Raw genomic sequence first — 22,902 nt, forward strand, 5'->3', positions numbered from 1 at the left:
ACACCTCTTCAAATGACTACCAAAGCACTTATAAACAAATAGAGAAAAAAAGCCTATAAAAATATTGGCAGAGTTTGGAAGCCAGCAGGTAACTGAGCATGTCCACAGCAACTGTGCAAAAAACACAGGGAATAAATACTCTGCTGGTGGCTAAAAAGGCTACGTGAAAGAATTCCCTTCGATACCAAATTTTGAAACAGGATACAGGCTATCACTGGAGCGAAATATCCACATTCAGTAGGTCCTCTGCTGCAATAATTTCTAAGAGCTGCACATGCAGACATGCAGTGTCACCTTGCTTGGGACATTGGCACTGAAGTGGGTCAGTCATGCAGTGTAAACATGGCCATAGTCCGCCAAAAACATTAGGTGCTGGGGTGACAGAAGGGTTTTGTGCAGAAGCTGCTCTTGATACAAGATATTTACAGTAACAAAGTGAACAAAATCTGCCTCCTTCCATTTTAAGTGAAGTGTTTTGAAAATAAGAAAGATCTCAAATTTACATTTGCAAAATTGCTGCATTAAACAGGAATACAATGATACTATTTTAAAGATGCATAATTTTGCATCATAGGGCGAAACATAGTTTTTATTTGCAGCCCCTACCTAGATTTTTATATTATACTCAGACTAAATATGGCAAACCAGAGCAGCAATAGTTTTTTTAAAAAGATGGAAAGAAATAAAATTGAATACTCATATAGTGCTTTTATGAAATAACTGTCTGGGAATTAACATCATCTGGAGAATCTGTCTGGTAACAGACATTAGGTGTGTTGGGCAACATCTACCATTATATGTGTGCCTCTATTCCCTTCAAAATACATTGGGTTAGAATAACAGATATTGTTGAATATATTTTCTTGTAAATATTCTTGTCTGTTTGCTAGGAACTGCATAACTGTAAAAATAGAAATTGCTTAAAAACAAAAGCATAGCTAAGGAAATCACTTTCTGCTCCTAGAAGAGCCAGATGCTGAAACTCCTTTTGCATTGCATATCCCTTCTCCTGCCTGGCCTCCTGTTTGATGTCAGGGCCAGAGACCAACAGCACAAACAGACAGTGGGCCTGGAACCAAACACCTCAAAATCTGCAATGCTCCGAGTCTTGTTTACTTGCCTCAGTACTATAATCATGCAAATAAATGGGAAGATTTAGTTTTGATTTTTATCATTTGCATTTAAATAATTCAAGATACATAAGTTACTGAGTGCTTTCTTTCTTCCTTGTATTTAGAAATTCACTATTAGCATGTGAAGTTAAGCCAATATGCAAGGTTTCTGTCCACCTCAATCTGAATGTAGGCAATCTTTGTGTATATTGATAGACACTGCATCTTTTGTTGATATATATGTAATACATATTGCTCATTTCATGCCTTATTCTCCTTTTCCTTTTGCTCTGTAAATTATAGACCCCATATTGCAACATTTATTTCTCTACTTTCATGTTAACTGCAGATTCATTGAATATGGGCTGATTGATATTCCCTATGTTAGCTGTTCCTCAGCTTTTCCATCAAATTGGGACTGTCATATTCATCAGCTTCAGGAAAGTCTTTCTTTTAAATGGACTGTACAGTTGAGGTGATTTAACTTAACTTAAATGTGGTAATGAATTGTCAGAAAATAGCAATTAGAACAAAAGTGAGTAGTTAAAAGGTCATCTGAAGACTATTGCTAAATGAATTCTGCACACTGAGAAATGAAAGCTAGTAAAAATACTGGAAACCTGTTCTGAACATCTTCTGTATTTAAATTTTCTCATATATTTTGAGTAGAATTTCCTGCAGTGACATCATTACCTCAGCTACATTATAACAAATCCGGAGTAACACTACTGAAGTAGCAGATAGCAGCATCAAATTCATGTGAAATCAGAAGACTCCAATTAAGCCCACAATTGCACTGCATAATGTCACAACACTATAGCATCGCACACAGGAGTGAGTGTGACATCCCAAGTTTTATCAACCAATTCCATTTTCTCTGTCACAATAGAAATCACTTAATTTTAAAAGACTTTGTAGCTATTTTAGTAATTACAAAACTCCTACTCCTTACATCCTCTTAGGTGCCAAATGCTCAATAGTAACTGTAATAGCACGTGCACGTTTTACACATTTTAGATATGCACTGAAAAATAAAATAGCAAGGTTATTCTAAAGCTCCTCACTTAGATTCTGAAGTATCACAGAGAAACTTCAAAAACAGCCCCAGCCACTTTGCAAGTGCAACTGAGCGCAACAGCTGAGCTTCATACCCACCTATATTCGTGCAGTCTGACCGTTTCTCTCAATAGCACGTCAAAGGTGTCCAGGCTGGCTGATTTCACTTTCGCGTTTGCATTTAAAAAGCTAAGTCAGGCGCTCACGATCACTGCTGATTTAGATCTGTAAATACAAATGTAACTGAAAATCAGCCTAGTTATCTCTGACATGCTTTTAAGAGTAGCTGGATCTAAAGTAGCAAAGGCAAAGGAGGTATGAAGCAGTGAGTAGCTCCCATATTGTATTGAATTATGCAGTCTCAGCTGTATTAAGCTTTAACTGGCAGGGACCAAAACTTTTACTACATTGATAAAATTCAACTATTTGCTTTTAGTTTTCTAGAGACTAAGTAAGGCAGATGGACAAGCAAACGACAGGGAGAACAAACAGCATCGGCCGAAGATATTGCAAGTGGTAGAAGAAATGAAAGGGGAGGTGTTAAGGAGCTGGAGTTAATGATCTGAACAGGCAAGACTTCCTGTGTTTATGCAAAGTTGCAACAGGATTTCTAAGTAGGAGATTTAGCATAACTCAGAGTTCTGAACTGAAAGAAAGCACTTTTCAAAAAAAAAGAAAAAAAAAGAAGAAATAAGATGATGGACAGGACACTGTCCATCTTAAGTAGGCTATGCCCCAGAGGACTACTAAAAACACCTGCAAAACAACTATCTGTACACTTGGTGCTTTTAACAGAAGTGAGAATGAAGAAGAAGAAAAAAAATAAGAGCCTTTGAAGTAAAATCCCATTGCTTTCAGTGTCTTGGAAAATCAACTCCCAACATATATTTTGGATGTCAAGAAACAGGTAACTCCCTAACTCAAGGAGGAACAAGCAGGTAGTAGAGCTGAAGATGTGTACAGGCCAATTTATTGTTCTCAGAGTTATTATTAAACAAAAAGCCGTATGTAATAAATAATCCTTTTATGGGGTTGCAGAAGATCTTTTAGACTATGCTAAAATTTCTACATGAGATAATGGCATACTATGGAATACCAGACGGTAATGAAATCATCAAAAGCTTGTGTGATAATGCTGACTGCATGACCATAAATGGTAACAATGTCAGACAATTATTTGCAGTGAGAGCTGAGGTCAAGGATCTACCACATCATTACTTGTATTGTCACTGTTCCCTGATTAGATCATGATGAAGACAACCGCAGCAAGCAATTAGGCATTTCATCAGAAAAGTGATAAAACATGTTTGTATGACCTTGGTTTTATAATGATGTTTCACTGCACAGTTCAAGAAAAGGACAGCAATTAGACACAGTCAGTTTGTTCATCATTAGGAAGATATCAGATATATGGCTGTTTAAGTCTAAAAAGCAAAATAGATCAAAAAGCGTTGGAATTTGAGAAACATTAGGGTCATTTTACTGTTCATTAAGTCATGAGAGAATGCTGATGTCAATCAGCAAACAATTTTCAAGAACCTAAAAGGTTTTGGAGAAGTTACATGATCAACACTGTCATAAATACATACACACAGGTATCTACAACCGTAATTGTGAAGAAAATCTATTCACTGCAGAAAAAACATGCCTCTGAAAAGACTTTGAAATCCACTATAAAAAGTTTCATGGAAATCGGAAATGCTAAGGAGATAAACCAGTTTAAGACATTAAATGGCAGGAATATGACAAATGTCACTGGAACACACTTAGAAATGCTGCTAAAATTAGTCCCATGTCAGGTGATAACATGATCCCGAAACAGAGCAAGTGAGACACATTACTTAAACATCAGAGAAATTAGTTTGATCAGCACAACACTATGTAGCCTCCACAGAGCAGCATCAAAGGAATAAATGGTGGAAAATGGGCACACGTCATAAAATACAGGAGGGTAAAAATAACTGTAAAAAGTGGTTATGTGTGAAATAAATAAGCTGCCTCACTTTACTTCCCAATAGGGTAATCTGTTTCCTGGTGTTTATATGTATTGGTAACCTTTACTTAGGCTCCAGAGAATCTCAAAGGTGGAACGATTGTGGAGACATAACCATTTACAGTAAGTGTTAAAAGCAGCAATGGAAAGGTGTTTGCACAGCGGTTCCTGCGATCACCTGGCAGAACAATGACTGTTGGGCTCAAATCTAAAAGGGGACAAGGTCTAGCTACAGTTTTTCTTTCTGAAGGACTGGTGCTCTAGTACATAGTTGAGTAGTTTATGCACAAAGGAGCCTTCGTAGTTACGGGAATTGTGTGTATTAACTAGCTAATCACACCTCTGAGCTGAATTCTGTATTAGAGCAATTCCTTGCAGTCATTAAAGTGATGCTGCTCTGAGAGCTGACACACGCTACACAGGCTGCTTTCTTTCTGTTGAAAATCATTACAATCATGTAGCAGCATGTGGAAAAGTAATTGCAGTGAGCTTCATCAAAAATTACAGTAAATTAATTAAACAGTCATTAACTATATTCTACATTGATTAGTGATACAGACTTTAATCAGTGACGCAGACGAGGGAGGCAAGTTATTTTCTATTGCATTCTCAACTTCTCATCTCTGAAAAGTGATGAGTCATAGGGAGCTGCTGAACCCAGCACCTTTTATCATTCTTATGCTAACAGCTCATCTCCAGCACGGTTTCACCTAAAAAGTTCCAAAGAAATTGTGATTGGAAAGCAGCCAGAGTTCACCATTTTCGATCACCAAAAGCCTCCCAAACTTCTTTTATGCTGCTGAAGTTAACAACTGAAATCAACTAGAAAAACGCCTGCTTAATTTGCATTTTGAGACATTTTAAAGAAAATTACATGAAGGGCTAGGAGTTGACTTTTTGGTTTTTTACTATTCACTAAAGCCCCTCAGAGCTTACAACAAAAAATGGCATCCCAATTAAAGACCCCCACTGTTTGCATGAACAACTAAAAGAAGACAAAAATGTGGATGCATTTTTGTGAATGTGTTGAAAATATAACCTAATTGTGATGCTATTAAAAAAAAAAACAACCTCAGTTCAGCATTTGCCAACTCTTGCTCAGGTTGACTCTTCCTGTCTTTTCCCTGGGAATACATAAAATGAAAGTAAAAATACCTGAAGCAGTCCAACAACCATACTTAAGAAAGTCCACAAAATGATGCTGGCTGTAAGGGGCAGGTTTTGGAGGAGTTAGAGACAAGTGAGATAACACAAAAAAGAGCTTGTTAAGCATTAGGATAGTGACAAGAGTAATCCACGTCTTCCCACTTTAAGTCCTAATCTTCCAGTGTTTGTTGCACTAATAAACGTCACCTGTGAGGGCAATCCCTGCCTCATTTTCTTTTTGCCTTTATTCTATTTACATTAAGTGCAAACATGGTCTAGAATGTTTAAAAACCAAGATTAGTAAAAATTAGCTAGGGGATTGGCTGGCATTTCCCTGGCTTTCTTAAAGGCAGTTCTCATGACCACTGGCTATAGCTGGAGTTAGCGCTGCTCCTATCTACTGTAGAAGTAAATGAGTACTTAATAGGCTGTGGTGTCTTTATCCACACAGTGCTTATGTGAGCTAGTCAAGTTTGGTTACTTCCATTTGACAGATGAGACAGAAAAGCTTATCTGGTTACTGAGGGCCAGACTGAAAGTATTTGACAATATTTCCGTTACTGTAATTTGTGTAAAATTTTGTGAATTTTGTAATGCTGTAAGAGCAAGAAATTGCCCCCCACTCTCAGTCTCATATTGCAGTTTCCAGAGGTTTGTACCTCCATATCTAGGAGGCAGTGATCCTGGGACTGTGGAGGCCTGTAGAAGTCTGTGGGTTTGGGCTCCAACAGTTCCAGGTTCAACCTGCTCTACACACAAACGTATGTGAACGTGGATTCTTCTAGTTGGGTTTTGCACCCTACGTCACATACTATGAGGAGACATGGAAGCACATGAGTAGATTCACTGACACAGTGCAGCACGTAATCTAGTGCTTTGGCAAGGTTCTAGTAGACTGTCTAAGAGAAGATGAAGGGGTCATTAAAGGATTCACAAACTTTTGGCACTGCATCCAGTTTCTACATATGTCTCTCCCATAGTTCTATAAAAATTTGCAAATGCATGACAAAGATCAAATATACAACAGGCTGTAATCTAGCTCTTAAAGACTGATTATACCGCGCTCTGCTTTGGTATCTGAAAGTTAGCACACCTACCTGGGCAACAAAGTCTCTGCCTCACAACACTAAGATTGCACATTTTACATTATGTAGTAGAAACATCGATATAAGATTCGGGTAACAGCACAACTCACTCTCTACTGTTCTGTTGTAGGCATTGCTGATATAGAGTGTCCTGGAACCATTTGAAATATCCGGTAATACAGTAGGTAACTACCCCACCATCAGTTTCCTATACAGTATGATGGCTAAGCAAGCTAACAAAATTCTTGAGTATATAAAGAGGAGACGCCAGTTAGAAGTAGGGAGCTGTTATCTGACTAGCAGTGGTGAGACTGCTAGAGGGAAACGTCACCTTCACTAGGGCCTGTAGCAGAAAAAATTGTAATGGCAGATGGGAAAGCATTCAGAAAGCACTGCAGAGCTTATCTGGCTTTTGGAAAGTCTGTCAAACTGCGAGAAGTTTAAGAAGCTCAAGGCTAAAAGAACATTAAAAGGCAATTTGATCCTACTCTGTAAATTCTTCATGGCAAGGAGATTTCAAATAATAGAAGACTGTAGCAAACAAAGACAGAAAAAGATCCAATACCTGGAAGATCAATTTATACAAATCTTGACTGGTGATAAAGAGCAGGATTAACCTCAGCCAATTTAGCCATCTAAAAGTTGAGCATCTGCTAGTTATTTAGTCGTCCTCACTAACACATTGAAAGAGGCATTTCCAGAGGGCTATTCATCCCACCTCTCTTAGGACGGATTGAATCACTTGGAAGCTTCTCTACATTTTTTTTTTGACGTTATCCTTGAAGATGAGCTTATACAAGTCACTAACATCTAACCAGCTGAAGTTTGACAGTGGATTCATCTCACCTAAGTGTACATTTCTTTTCAAAGTTGGCAATTCACCAAGGAAATGTCTTGAGATGCAGCAGAATACCCATTACTTGTGATTTTAAAACTGGCAAGGAGGCTCGTGGAATATAAGTAAGAGTCACTGGATGGGAAGCTAGGTCTGCACAGGAGGACAAACTGAGGACCCTAAGGAGAATGGCTCTTTAAAATCTGATTTATCTGGGGAATGTGTGAGGCTGCATTCCCAGAAGACTCACACCAACATCAGTTTTCATAGAATCATAGAATCATTTGGGTTGGAAAAGGCCCTTAAGATCATCGAGTCCAACTGTTAACCTAGCACTGCCAAGTCCACCACTAAACCATGTCCCTAAGTGCCACATCTACACGTCTTTTGAATACCTCCAGGGATGGTGACTCAACCACTTCGCTGGGCAGCCTGTTCCAATGTTTGACAACCCTTTCGGTGAAGAAATTTTTCCTACTATCCCATCTAAACCTCCCCTGGCGCAACTTGAGGCCATTTCCTTCTGTCCTATCACTTACTACTTGGGAGAAGAAATCGACACCCACCTCACTACAACCTCCTTTCCGGGAGTTGTAGAGAGTGATAGGGTCTCCCCTGAGCCTCCTTTTCTCCAGGCTAAACAACGCCAGTTCCCTCAGCCGCTCCTCATAAGACTTGTCCTCTAGACCCTTCACCAGCTTCGTTGCCCTTCTTTGGACATGCTCCAGCACCTCAATGTCTGTCTTGTAGTGAGGGGCCCAAAACTGAACACAGTATTTGAGGTGCGGCCTCACCAGTGCTGAGTACAGGGGGACGATCACTTCCCTAGTCCTGCTGGCCACTCTACTTCTGATACAAGCCAGGATGCTATTGGCCTTCTTGGCCACCTGGGCACACTGCCAGCTCGTATTCAGGCAGCTATCAGCCAGCACCCTCAGGTCCTTTTCTGCTGGGCAGCTTTCTAGCCACTCTTCCCTAAGGCTGTAGTGTTGCGTGGGGTTGTTATGACCCAAACATCACATTTTCCTAGCATCGCATTCTCATCAGACTTACAGAGCAGTCAGAAAACATGGGCCAACAGCTGCACATCAAAAATGACACAATGCTTTTTCCAATTGTTTCATCCTCTACCATTAGGGAACATGGGACAAACATGTGGCCTTCTTCCTCCCCACCTCTTCCAATAAATGCCTGATTATGCAGCTGCTGCATAATAGCTGCTGATGCCAGTGGGACTGCGCGGTGATTGCATAATCACACCAAAGAATGGAAGTGTCTGGGCAAAGTCTCATCTCGGCACCACCTGCCAAATCCTCGTCTCTCACGTTCTGCGGGCACAGAAAGCCAGTGGTGGTAGCAGAGCTGAAGAGGTGAGGATTATTTTTGTGTGGAAGTAACTGGCTTCCAATTTTTTATTTGGAAGTGCTGTAAGATTATAGTGGACACAAGAACATTGACACAGCACAGCAGGATTCTCTGTTACAGTGCATGCATGTGATAGCTGTTGTTGAATTATTCATTCTGAATTATTATGGTCTTTCTGCCTCTCATCTAATATTAAGGTGCACGCCTGAAAACCGCAGTCATCACTCGGCAACTGCAAGAAGCCTAAATGTCTGTTGTGAAAAAATGAGTGTACAATAGATCCGCAATACAAAACGTGCACACACGTGCAAACAAATGAGTAAATAATGAAGAATAACGTAGAACAAACAGAGAATAACTCACCAGCTGGCAGTTGTAATTGTTCAAAATAAAAATTTCCATGCTTCGTAAATTATCATTCAAACCAAGCCATACCAAGTGGAATACCTCAGCCCGATGACGCCAAGCAAGCGCTGTTTTTCTTTCTTTGTGACTCAAGAAATGCTACTCAGCAAGGGTTATACACTGTCATTGATCCATGCACAAAGATCCTATTGCAGCCAAAGGACGTTTTACACCCCAGCAGACCAATATCTAGATGCAGCTGTGAGACAATTTAAAAATAATAAACCAGTCACAGTTCCACCACTGGCGTCAAAGCATGTTTCTTTGTAAAGCTGACAATACAGCTCAGATATAACCACGAAAGAGAAATTGTTTTCTTGCCTCTTGCACTCTGCTAAAATTGTCCAGGGTCCTTGGCCTCTTCTCTTTCCACATCTCAACACACCTCAACTTCTCCTATGGCGTTTTACATGGGAAAGACAGGGAGGAAAGAGGGAAGAGACATTTCTGCATAAAATTGTCCTTCTAACATCTCTTCCAGCACGTAGTGCTGTTTCCAGTGATGGTGTTGCGGGTGTTTTAGTTTTAGTTTTAGATTTCATACTGCTAGAAAAGCCACACAAATTCAGTTGCGGAAAAAAAAATTGTACACAGAAAGAACAGTTACAGGGAACACAATGACTGTTTCAGCCTATATTGAAATCTAGCTCTCAACACAGTAATTACTGAGCTCTGACTCAGAAAAGTAGCCCTCAGTACTGAAAAGTGAAAGTAGCAAATAAGGATCTTGGTAAAAGAAATAACTATTTCAAGAAATACAATTTTTTCCATATGCCATTAATATGCATTTTATTTCCAGAAATGAAAGAATTTCCTGTATTGTGCAGAGGTAAATAAAAAAGCTGATTCAACTGGGAGTAAATATACAACTCTGGGCTAAACCACAGGTCTGAGGATCAAAATTCAAGTGCTGAAACAGATTCCTCCCTCCCAAATAGACCGTTCTGCAGTTGGAGCAAGTTCAGCCTCTGGCGAGGCTAAGGGAAGCAGCACACGCATCTTGTTGCAGCTGTCCTAGAGGAAGCAGCAGTTATTATAGAAGGTTTTTAATGCGCAGGAGAGAAAAATGGAAACGGGAGAAAGAAAGGGGAGTAACTTAGTAAGTCAAATGAAATACAGAGGCTAAGTGGGGACTGAGGAGCAGTTCCAGCGTCCAGAGGGACTCACCGCCTACCTTGCTGCTGGGCGGCTGTTGGATACGGGCACAGGGACTGGCCACCTTCCTCTTCAGGGCCGCTGTTCTGCCCCCTCTGCCCCTGCAGCACCCACCTTGCTACCAGGGGAGTGAAGAGCCTGGAGTTCATAATGTTACTAGGAATTGTGGGTGATCCAGCTGGGATCCGGTTCAAACAATGTATTAATCTGACCTGCTTTGGAAACCAACTTTGCCGCCTTCTTTCAAATGGACTCTAGAAAAAATTCTTCTCCTGCTTCTAACATAAATGCCCTGAAATCTCAGTGGTTTTCGGTTTTATTGACTTCTATGGGCCTTGAAAGAAGTCAGCACCTTGAAGCTCTGCAAATGGTACCCAAACACTGAAATGTAATGTTTGGCTAACCCCTTCCCCCCCTTTCAGCATGTTTCAACAGTTCAATTTCCATGAATGTGTTTGGTTTTATCCTCTGTTGGACTTCAGGACATGCTAGGCAGCAATTTTAATAGATTGAATTTTGCTGATGCCAAGGTGGCAAACAGCACTAGGGCAAAAAGAAATAATAAAAGGAGCAGGATATTGACCTGATGTAGGTTGGCCTACTTTTGTTTAGCTCAGTAGTCCATTCTTGAATTTTACAAAGAAACTAAGGTACAGTCACATGTAAGATGTGGGAGATTATATACAGAAACTATGGGCCAGATGATAAATAAATAAGATATACATATATGCACATATACACATAAACACGTGCATGCACACTCATATCACTATACATATACCCACATAGTTCCTTACATATGGCCACATTTCTCCTCCACTTACTAACTTTTCCGTACAGCTCAATTAATGTCAAGGCACAAACCACATACATCATCCTGATTTAACCTCAGCTGTAAGTTGCAAAGACCTGTTACGACACTTAAAATTGACCATCCACATGAGTAAAGATACTCTACACTGAGTATAGCTTTAAATTATGTCCTTCATTTATAAATAAATTATTGGTCACTGTATGGCAAAGGAATTACAAAAAAATTAAAAGTTACTAGACTCAATAAAAGAATACATTCTATAACTGCTCTTCTTTCTGAATCAGGCACTGCTGTTATACCAAAGTTTTGGTGGTTTTGTTTTTAAAATATTCCTAGTAAAGTTTTTGGGTGCATTAGGAGATTGCATAAGCAGGGAATGGCAGTGTCCTAGCAAGCTGCATCATAAATCACATGGCAAGTTTTGCTGCTTGCTTTTTAAACCTAGCTTTCAATTTGTAGTGGATCTGTTAAATTAAAATTGTCAGCCAGCATGAAAGGAGGCCTTTTTCTCTTATCATGTACCTGAATTTTACATAGAAGGGCATGCTCTTGTAAAGCCTCTTGTACTTTTCATTGTGCTCTCTTGGAGCTTAGATGTATGGGTTGACACTGCTGTATAAGAGCTCAGCAAACATGAAGAATACTTGAGTATCTTAGGTATGTCAAAGCCCCTTTGTGGGAACAGATTTTGAAAGCCAGTAACATCAGCTTTTGGGAAATTGAGACGAGCTGAAATCAGAGACATTCAGATAATTCAGTCCTTACCACTGATGTAGAAATATTCAAAGGTTCACAGATTTTTTTAAAAGCTTTTACAATAGTACCAAGATATTTCACTGTGAAAAAAAAAAAATTGAGTATCAAACTGTGCTCCAAAGAGTGCCCATCTATTACCCCATCCACAGGAGCTTGCAGCATCTCTTGGGGTGCTACAGTCACGAGCCTCAGGGATGCACCTTGCCTCCCACTCAACCAATGGAAGTTTGTGAGAGAGGGGGGAAAAAAAATATCTTTGGGACTGCACATGCACATGTAGGGTAAGAAGCTGCTTTTCTTTCCAGAGATAGCTGTATGTGAGGAAATACCTACAGGCCTTGGTTTTACCATCAAAATCTTTTAGTATGTTATACTAAACTTAAACACATGAATTAAATCTGCTCATGAATAAACATGAGGAAAGAAGGTTTCTAACCAGAACATGAGGACTACAGAACAATTTCCACTTAGTGGTACTGGATTGTAAATAGCACAGAGTTGGATATATTTACATAGAAGATTACATATTTGCATGTGGCAGTATGTGACTGAACATGATGGTAACAGAAATTCATCCTAGCGTTACACATTTTTATAATTCAGTTTTTGGGGGCAGTGAGACTACTCATTTGCTAAGTTAGGCATAGGACTTTTAGGCACCTGCACCTGAACTGATTACCCATCGGTTTCTTTTGGAGCCTGTAAGGACAAAGGGAAGTCCCCGCAGCATCACTCACCCAACTTGACACCTATCCCAGGAGGAGGAGAGTAGCTCTGCAGAGGTGCCTGTTGCCTTCTGTTGACAATAAAGGAGCCTGAGGTGACTCTCTGGAAATGAAGACATCTAACCATTTTGATGTCTAAAGTTAGGTGAGATGAAACCCACTTACAGTATCTATGCTGTTAAATTACACATAGCAATAATCTCCATTCCAAAGCAACATGCCTGCCCCAGACCTTAAAGAAGCAGGCAAAAAAATACTATCTTGCCTCTAGCAGTAGTTCCTCTTGGCCTCTCTATGTCTAAATATCTCAAGTCATCTTCCTCTATGACAGGAATGCAATTAAAGCTATTTGGTCACTCCAGTTAGCTGAAAATATGTGCGAATGAGCACAGTCTCAAGTGGAACAAGAAGTCTGAGTTCATTACATGATATTCCTATTCAGTTTGGCATCGTGATTCATGAGGTCTTGAAAAAAATCGAAGGCAGTTCAAATTGAATACATAATCAAACCGGGGGGGGGGGGGGGGGGGGGCGGGGTGAACAGTGCAAATTAATTTGCCTTCAGGTGTATCAGTTATTTAATGGTTGCCACACATTAGCCTATAAGAAAATTTGGCAACAATCAGGCAGATGAATTTCGGCCTCAAGTGACGCATCTGATTCGGGCACCCTGGTATTGAATCAAGGGTTTCATAGGTGTCTGGCAAATTAGTAAGTCCAGCTCGCTTTCAGTTTTACTTGTAATTGGCCATCCACACTTTTAAGATGCTTTGGAAGGCCCAGGGTGTTTTGAGTATTTTTTTGAAATAACCTTAAGAGGAGGAAGAAAACATTTCAGGTCGTTAAAAATCAGACTGCAACGCTTCAGTGAGGGAAAACACATGCAGCTTTTTAGTGATCATCTTTCAATTTATGTCCTCAAACCTTCATCTGTTCCTCTATTCAACACTCATAAATCAGAACTTTGAATGCTTCATATTTCCTTTAAAAAAAACCTCAGAAATTCTCCTGGATGTTTTTACTTTCCAGAACTGTGTTCAGGAGTATCAACCATTTCAGGAACTATCAAATGAAAAACATTGCTACTAATTGAAAAATACTTGACTTTCAGAAGCATAGGATTACTTCAGAAACCATTATTCACAGTAAGTAATATTTATTTATGTTAGCAACCCTATTGGTTTCACATCACTGCTCTTTGCAAGTGAGAATTGTAAAATAGGGCCTTTAGTAAAAAATAGAGAAAATTGTATCCTGTGTGGTTTCATTCCTCTCCCACCCAGCCCAGCTGATGGGACAAAAGATGTATTTAATTTGTACAATTACAGATATTCCAGAAACTCTACAGGAAACTCGTTTTCTCTCTTAGTTTTGGTCTGTTAGCCAGGCAGCCATATTAATAACAAAAGTTAAGCCAGCTGCTGTTCTAACACCCGCAGTTCTGGTGGAGGAGGTGGGGAAGGCAAGTCCTCGCCTCCAGCAGCTCTCCAGGCTCACTCCAAGTGCCAAGTCTCCTCCCGCATCCGTCTGTGAGACAGACCTGGGATCCGAGCGGATCCCAAGCTTCACTTACCAAAAAAGCAGCCAGATCATCAGTAACGAGACCATACGCTGTGCCAAAAACAGCGCTGGTGCAGGGCCCTCCCCTTCATTGCAGGGAAGAGCTGGGAGGCAATTTCTAACTGGTTGCAATTTGTTTCCCAGCTCTCTGGCTACCAGCTCAGAGCACTGCCCTAGACACAAGTCCGAACCAGTGGACTCACCAGTATGAAGCCCAAACACATGCTATAGACAAAGTGTTCCTCTGAGAACTGTCTTTGAACTCTATATTAGCAACAAGAAGTCATGGAATCAAATTAAAAAGTAATTTAAAGAGGCAAACAAAGACCCTCCACTGGTGTGAGTAACCTTATCTCATGTGTGACTACACACCAATGGGGAGCTTGGCTGTCGTTAATTAGCAGGTCTTAGTATTGGGTTCAGATTTAGCTAGGAAATAAGCAGCAGTAGAGTGTAAATCCTTCAAGTTGCCATATGTCCCTCTGGTATGGAGAGTAACCGTGCACCTCCCCTGACCCACCAACCTTTCCTCTGCAGGACAGCAGCACAACCAAGGACCTGGCCAGCAGGTACCTGCCATCCACCAGCAGCTCCTTCTCCCGTACAAGTGCCCAAGCCAGCCTACCCCCTGGGAACACAAGATCTTCCCAAAGTTTCTAAAGCTCCTCTAAAGCCAGTTAGCAGCTCTCAGCAGCGATGTGAAGTGCAGTTTGGTTTATATCCCCCAGTCCTTATGGGAGTTATGCAAGCTTAATCCAGGCTAAAAGAGGTGAGATTCTTAAGAAACGGAGCAAGCAATTTAAAAGTCAGATTTACCAACACTCATAACAAATTACTAAAATGGAAATTTCTTTAAAATTGCACTGCTTCATAATTTGTGCACTTGACTTTTTCTAGTAACCCTTTCTCAACCGTTGTAAACCGTCGTTGCTACTCTTGAATATATTGCTACAATGCTCCAATGTCTAAGACAGCTGACAGCATTCACTTTTGTAACATATTAAGCTGTTATGTGATAATTAGCTTTCATAACACGGACAGGCAATTCTGCTCTGAAAGCACAATGGAAGTAAGCGCATGCCTATTTCCCACCTATATTTCCCAGATGGAAGGGAGGAGAACAGTCTGACAGGTAACATGCAGCCCCATTTCCAGTGACTGGTAGGTAGGACCTATTCCACCTTCAATTTTGAGTTGGTCCCATTCACGCCTTATGCCTGACTTGTTCCTCATTCAGTACACCATTGTACTGATGCTAATGCATTGCAGCATGAGCAAATGCATTGCTGTAAGCACAATCCAAAGGGAACTCATATGATCCAAATGGTTTCTTCCCACCTGCAAAGCAACAATATGAGCAGACAGCATCTCTTGTGTGATTGTGGCTTTCCCAGTGTCAATTACAGAAAGCAGGCTTTTTGGTGTTTCAGTAGGACTACTATGAACTTAGTATAATCTTTAACCCACCCCAACAAAAGCTTTCTCTCCTGATAGCCTTGTGTGTGTTGAAGTACATAGCTCATCCCAGCACTGCTCAGGGCACGTCGCAGAAGACTTGTAAGTAGGCCTCGTCTTTCCCGAAGACACCAGCTAAATGCATGTTCTTCCACTCGTTGCAACTGACCTATCTTTTGCCTGATACTCTTAAATAGGGATAGCGATTCACAAGCTATGATAGCAAAAGGGTAGGTTATGTCCTCCCAAAGAGCAGCAGGGCAGAGAAATCCTGCTGAGAGAGTCTTCTCTTGAACCGGCAGGGAACTGCTTAATCTCCTGAGCATGCCGGTGCTACACCCCCGATCCATGACTCACAGGAGTTGTGGTTCACAGTTCTCCATCTATACTTAATCCAGAGCATGTAATAACCTTTCTAGTTGCCATTCACACCTGCACGAGGTAAGTTACGGGCCGCCAGCTTCATACAGTTGGTACCTGCGCTCAAATAGGAACCCCTCCAAAATGTCCCCACAGTATATGATCAAGATTTAACAAGCCCATCGGTCCCGTGCCTCCCTGGGGCTTACAGGCCTGTTATGAAGTCCCACAGTGTTTCTTAAAAACTGATGGATAGCAGTGTCCCAGACATTTCTGACTACTTAGCAAAGGATTCTCTCAGCTGGCCCCGTTTCTGTATCCCCCAACCACCAAGAGCACACCTAGCAGGGCAGAAGCTTCTGGTTTCGTTCTTAACACATCCCAGGTATTTCCAACATCTTTTCTTAGGTCTGCAAGTAAGGGATTGCTTAACTCTGATGAATCTGGCACGTATTGCACATTTATTCTGTTTAAGCCCTAACACCTTCCTGAGGTATTTGCTTTCAAACATATTTTGACATTTCTCTCCACCTTTGCAGAATTGTCAGCTATGGTAGAAGTAACACTTGAGTTGAAAATTCAGAGTCTGTTTTTCAAGTTGAAAATTTCCAGTGCCTGGGTTTTGTTTAAACTCTTAAGCACCAGATGTCTATCTTCCCTGAGCCAGCTAGTATTTTAGAAACATTAGCGATGGCTACCAGTGATGGTGGTCATTTTACATAATGGCTGTGACAAAATTGGTTTGCCACCATTTAAGGCAGTCCTCTCATCTGACCTCATGCAGGTGCCATGATGCATTTCACAGCTAGACCAGAGGAGAATTGGTGCTGCATCAAAGGCAAAGTAACCCAGTAAAAGATCACTTAGCCTGGGGATGAAAATAGGGGCCAAACCACCCCTCCTTTATGGCAAGATGGCAACATCCAAGGCCCCTGCTTAAAGTTGAAGTGTTCCTAGTCAATTAAAAAAACCGAAACATTCGACCTCTTCATGACTGAGCCAACCTGAAGCAAATTTTAGTTGCTGTTGAAGTTTCCCCTACATCAGAAAAACCTGAATCATTCAGCTATTTTGATGTTCTCCCAAAGGCAAAAAGATGATGAGCCCCACCTAAAAAGTCTGAGACTTTCTGCTTTCTTTCACGCAAACAGGAGGGCCAAACTGTGATTTCACCAGCAGTGTTCATTCTGGCATTTCATAACTTTTAGGAATTAGACTTGATAACCCGAGGGGCCTTTCAGCATACATTTTGGATATAATGTTATATGCTACGTATAGTATAGCCATAGGAGTGTACAGATGCCAAGCTATGAAAATGATTTCCCTGCTCTTTGGCAGACTCCACAGGCAGAGGGATTAGATTATGTTCTATTTCTTTCTGGTTTGTAATGTATTTAGACAACTGAATGGCTTTTCATTTGGTGCTCGTCCTGCAATTCATTTCTCATATCCTTCCTTTCAATCTTGTGAGGCTTTTTTCAAAATCTAGTGCATTGTGCTTTGTCCTCCCTTGTCCTTCCATTTCTGGGGAAGGAGGACATTCCTATTGCCTATAATAATCAGTGTATCCGCCAAGGGCTTCTTACTGCAGAACGCTGTTTGTTAGCCTGGTATCGAGGCTACTCCTATGAACAGAGAGAGCGAAAGCTTTTCTTCCACTCCCAGCATGACCAGATTTGAAGGCATTGCAGCAGAACCTCAACAGGCAGAGATCAGTGCAGGTCTGCTTAGATCAATGTAATACAATTTTATGCCAGAGCGAGATCTGGACATTTGCGGAGACCGTTTGCTTTGTTATTTGAGGTCTGAAGGTGCTGTGGTGATTGATGGCCCTTTTATGTGAACACTAACTTAGCAAGAGGCCCTGGAACGGTGAATGTGGCAATTGTTTACTTCATTTGTCAGAAGATGACAAAAGTCCCTGAAAAAAACTTGTCTCCAGAGGCTCTGAATCACTCCATTATTAATGGATGTCATTTTTTCCAGCAGAACTAAGCTGCCATGCAAAGTCATTGCTGTGGAAGAGGAGGCAATCTTTTAGTTAGCTACTTCCTTGCTGGGCAACAAAAATTGATGCAGCTTGACTGGGTGCTGTTCACTGAGCAGTCAGGTAGAGCAGTGATGGCAATCTGGGGTGCTGCACAATGACAGTAACCTTTGCTGGTGAATAGGAGCAACCTGAGCCACCTCCAGAGCACACGCTTCAGCTCTAAATACATTAAAATCCTGTAGAAGTGACCAGAAGTGACAAATACAGGGTTTCTGTTGCCAAGCACGCTGTGTTCGGAGGCTGGGATATAATACTCTCGCTAACTGCACGTGGAAGTTAGCATTCATCTTTCTTAGGAAAATGCAAGTATTTTAGTGATCCCACTATTGCAAAACGATCTGAAGCAGTACCTCTCAACTTTAGTGGTCCAGCCATCAGTCAGTCAATCACACACCCCACTTCGCTTCTCACTAGAAGAAGAGGACCTTTTAGCCTGGCATCTGTCCTGTCAGGGCTCGGTTTCAGGCAGAAGCTATTGATTCGGCACCAGGCTCAGCCAGGAGCTCGGAAAACGCAGGGTGAATACTTCGTACTTGATGTAAGAGGCTTTCAGAGCTGAGTGTGGTCTATGTGTTGCTGGCTCTGCTGTTCACGTCCTCCCACTCATTCTACCGTAGCTTTACATGCACATTAGGGGAACCGACAGAGAATTGAAGCTACTCGCACGAGTGCTATTTTATCTTCTGTGCTGCATACAAATATTCATAAACTTTCCTATGGTCTTTGGATCCAGGAGCTCTCATTTCACACCACCTTGGTGACACTCTTGATTTTACATTAACCTTGGAAGAAGGATCTGGCCAGGAACAACTTTGGGACTCTCAGGTACAGGAAAAGAGTAACTATCTGATGGGTCTGACACATTTAAAATTGCATTCGGTCCTGGAGCACACAAATGCCTGCTCTACCTGCTCCATCTCTAAACATTTCTTTAAAAATAAATAAATAACTAAAAGAAACTGCATCCTGTCAATCAATCTAGTGATTTAAATTATGCAGATTGTAGATTAGTAAAGCATTTCATCTGAGCTAAAGCACACATAGCACTCTACAGAAGAGTGAAAAGAAACAACTGAAGGTACTGTGAAGGACGTAGGTGGCTCCAAGCCATGATATAAGCTCATACTCTTAAGTTTCTCTCTCCCCAGGTTTTTTTTAAATTAGTTATAACACAGTCTTAGGAGACTCTCTTCTAGATAGATACAAACAATTTGTTTTAAACTTCGTCTGCCTGCAGACCTCACAAGAGGCAAGTTTGCATGTTTTGTTAGTATCCATTTCTACCAACATCAAAAAAGGACAGTGACAGAACAAAACAATGCAAAGTAATTTTTTTGTATTTCTAACATGAATAAGGCTGTCAAGGCTATTCAATTATTAGAAAGCAATTAACTGTCAAACCTTGACATAGGTTTCATTTGATTGAGTTTTGGGTGAAGGCTTAAATCCTCAGAGTTAGCTACAAGAGAATTGCATATTTCTGCTCAGAGGTCCTCCCTGGCTAACAGTACGGTGAGAAATGCCTAAATCTGAATTAAGATAATACAGTTGAGCTACAGCTCAGGTGGCTGCCTACCCGACCTTGCACTTCCAAGCAGATTCACCACTGTAATTTCAATGGAGTTACTCTGACGCGAAAGTTGAGACTCAAGCCTCGTATACTGAATAGATTTGATGGGTAGAACACTAGAGAACCTCAAACATGCTGATTCCCACTGATATTCTGCTGTCTGAACCAGATGTTTCTTTATATTTTATACATTAATGGAATGCAATATGTACAATGTAGCGCGTAGATTTGGGAATACCCAATATGCAAAGAACTCTGGTGGGAGAAGTTAATTAAGTATTGTTGCTACTGGGATACCAAATTGTGCCTCCAACAGCATGTATTCGTACCATTATGCTTGCCTGCTTGAGCAAACAGATGCATTGCTTTAATTTATTATTATGATTAGTAAACTTGGTCTACCTCAAAACTTTCTGTAGTTGGGCTTTCAGCCAATTTACCTACGCGCTGCCATAGTTCATATATGGACGGATCACATCATAGCCAGTTACACGCACACACTCTGCGCAAGGTGAAGGTGGGCAGATTTAAAGCATTTGTTATGTCTAGGACACACTGCAAGCAAAAAATGATGAATACTCACAACACTTCTGTGAAGAAAGCACATGAATATAATATTTACTCATTTATATATGTGGAAATAGAAGTGCATTTTCTCATCATATGAAAGGAATAGGGGTTAGAGTAAGCACCCTATGCTTGGTCTGATGGATACCTTGGTCATGAGTGCAGTAGGAAGACGCCATGCCATTTGATAAAGGCATTTACCGTAGGGTCGCAGGCACACTTTACTCATGTAAACAGCTCCAGTGAGATTGTCCACGGAAATAAGATTTACTTCAAAGTAAATTTTTGGTTGCAGAAGGAAGCCTTCTGCACTTTGTACTTTCAGAGTAGTCTACAAGCAGTAGAAATGAAGAGTTTAGCAGTTCTTTGCATTTCCTCTTTCACCTTTTGTTGTGGTTTAGCCCCAGCTGGCAACTAAGCACCACGCAGCCACTCGCTCACTCCCCCCACTCAGTGGGATGGGGGAGGGAATCGAAAAAAACCCAAAACTTGTGGGTTGAAATAAAGACAGTTTGATAGGACAGAAAGGAAGAAAAATAATGGTAATAATAATAATAAAAGGATGGTAATAGTACTAAAAGAATTAGAATATACAAAACAAGTGATGCACAATGCCATTGCTCACCACTCGCGGACTGATGCCCAGTTAGTTCCCGAGCAGCGATCCGCCCCTCCCGGCCAACTCCCCCCAGTTTATATACTGGGCATGACGTCATATGGTATGCAATGTTCCTTTGGCCAGTTTGGGTCAGCTGTCCTGGCTGTGCCCCCTCCCAACTTCTTGTGCCCCTCCAGCCTGCTTGCTGGCTGGGCATGAGAAGCTGAAAAATCCTTGACTTAGTATAAACCTAGTTAGCAACAACTGAAAACATCAGTGCTTTATCAACATTATTCTCATACTAAATCCAAAACATAACACTATACCAGCTACTAGGAAGAAAATTAACTCTATCCCAGCTGAAAGCAGGACACTTTTTCAGGCAAGTATTTGATCTTTTCATCTCACAGGTAGTGGACAACACAGCAATGTGGAATGGGTACACTGGCATACATACAGAAAGAGGGATTTGGGGTGAAATCTGATTTTTATCATGTAGCATACAGCCTTGCTGTCTCCAGCAGCCAAGGGTCCATGACCTGCAGGAAAGCATCCCATCTCCCTCCCTGCTAAGTTCCCAGGGTTCCCTCTTGATGACGCTCACCCAGGGGCTGGCCTGGCACATCATCAGCACCTCAGGAATGCACCCAGACGTAGGAGCTAGGCAGCACTCCATGTTCCCCCAGGTTATAGGTAAGAATAAGCAACTTGCACACCTACTGCGTGATTAATATTTTGCAGAACCAGGACCAGTTTAATACAAACAGGGAGAAACAAGGTTAGCCTCCCACTCTGACTACATAGAAAAAAAGAGAAGGAGAATGCAACCATCCATATCACACAAGCTCACACTGGGCCAAATAGAGCTAATGAGGGAAGGTAGAGGCCTCCTAACACCTTTCTTTCTCACACTTTTCCTTCCTCTTTCTTGCCTCCCCAAATTAAATCCACAACTGAGAAAACTACGAGTTTTTCTTTACAGGAAATACTTTGATGTTGTGTGCTCATGAAACTTTACGGGAACATTTGTGGTTTATGTCTTCCAGAAAATTATATTGATGTGCCTCAAGATGGGAGAGGTAAGATCAGACTTCAAGGAGCAGCTTTCAAGAAAATCAACTAAATGACAAGAGCTGAAAAAATGATGGATAAGCAGGAGAGAGAAAGACTACAAGAGAGAGATTGAGCAAGTCACCTGAAGAGAAACGCCATTCAGACAACTTCTATAGGCAAACAAAATATAGAAAGAGTCTCCAGAAGAAAGTAGCCTGTAAGCAATATTTTAATGCTAGACCAACAATATTATCTCTGAAAGGAAGCATCATATTTGAGGAAATGCTCAATAGGAAGAAAATTAAGTTGCTCTGGCAAATCCACACAAAGGTGGAAAAAGATCACAAGACAAACCTTTGGTAGATAACTTTTCTTTGCCTCCCCATCCATCTATTGCCATTTGAGCCTAATCTAAGTGTCAGAATACTGAATGTGAGTTTTTCCAAAGTTCTCTGGTGAATATTTTGTCACAATAGGGTAGATGCTGGCAATCCCCATCACTGTTAACCATATTGTCATATGCATTACAAGGTAAGTGAAGCCCTTTCATCGAGTCAAACTGCAGGGTAGCAATCGTTTCAACCTTAATACATATTTTAAGATCATTGGCAATGATTCGGCTAAGACATCAAACATCTGAGCACATCATCTTGACTTCAGCTTCACACACCCTCCTGAAGAGGGAAGCTTTCTTAAGAAGCAACACAGACACCCCATTCCACCCCCATACTGCTTGAAGCTGAAAGAGAAACAAAAATCAACAAACTATATATTTCAAAAGCAATAATACCATTGTCCCTCTGCTTTACAAGGCAATAATCCAATTCCCTCAGCCACTGACTAGCTTCAGAGTTTACCCCTCGCAAACCTAAGAATTCATTTGTAAGCCAGAAGGGCAATGATGCTACTACAGAAGTATGTGGAATACTTGGTCACTAGGTTGCAATAGCTTGACTTAACTTTCCACAGGACAGGTTTATTTTAAAGTCATATAGTATCAATTACATGAGCAAATCCTGTGAAATTCAATTATTTAAGATATATACATGGAGAACCTGGCAATGACAAGCAAACAGAGGAGTTCATCTAGAAATCATAACACAAAGCCATGATAATGCCAAATTAATCCTTCATGCCTAATATTTTGTCCTGCAAATCTGAGTAACTTTAAAATAACCATATATTTTACTGTATAACCAACACGAGGAACACCTTGTCAATGAACAATCAAGTTTTCCTTTT

General features: G+C 40.9%; 1 protein-coding gene across 1 annotated transcript in view; it reads left to right on the plus strand.

Annotated features, from left to right (window-relative positions):
- SHISAL1 (shisa like 1) overlaps positions 1-22,405 on the plus strand; it is a 59,344-nt gene extending 36,939 nt beyond the window's left edge. Inside the window, exon 5 of the mRNA XM_050906316.1 lies at positions 21,654-22,405. Coding sequence (XP_050762273.1) covers position 21,654 — 1 coding nt within the window. The 3' untranslated portion in view covers positions 21,655-22,405. The remainder of the gene's footprint in view (positions 1-21,653) is intronic.
- Positions 22,406-22,902: the final 497 nt, after the last annotated feature.

The sequence above is a fragment of the Gymnogyps californianus genome, chromosome 1 (assembly GCF_018139145.2).
Source record: "Gymnogyps californianus isolate 813 chromosome 1, ASM1813914v2, whole genome shotgun sequence".
NCBI classification, from domain to species: domain Eukaryota; kingdom Metazoa; phylum Chordata; class Aves; order Accipitriformes; family Cathartidae; genus Gymnogyps; species Gymnogyps californianus.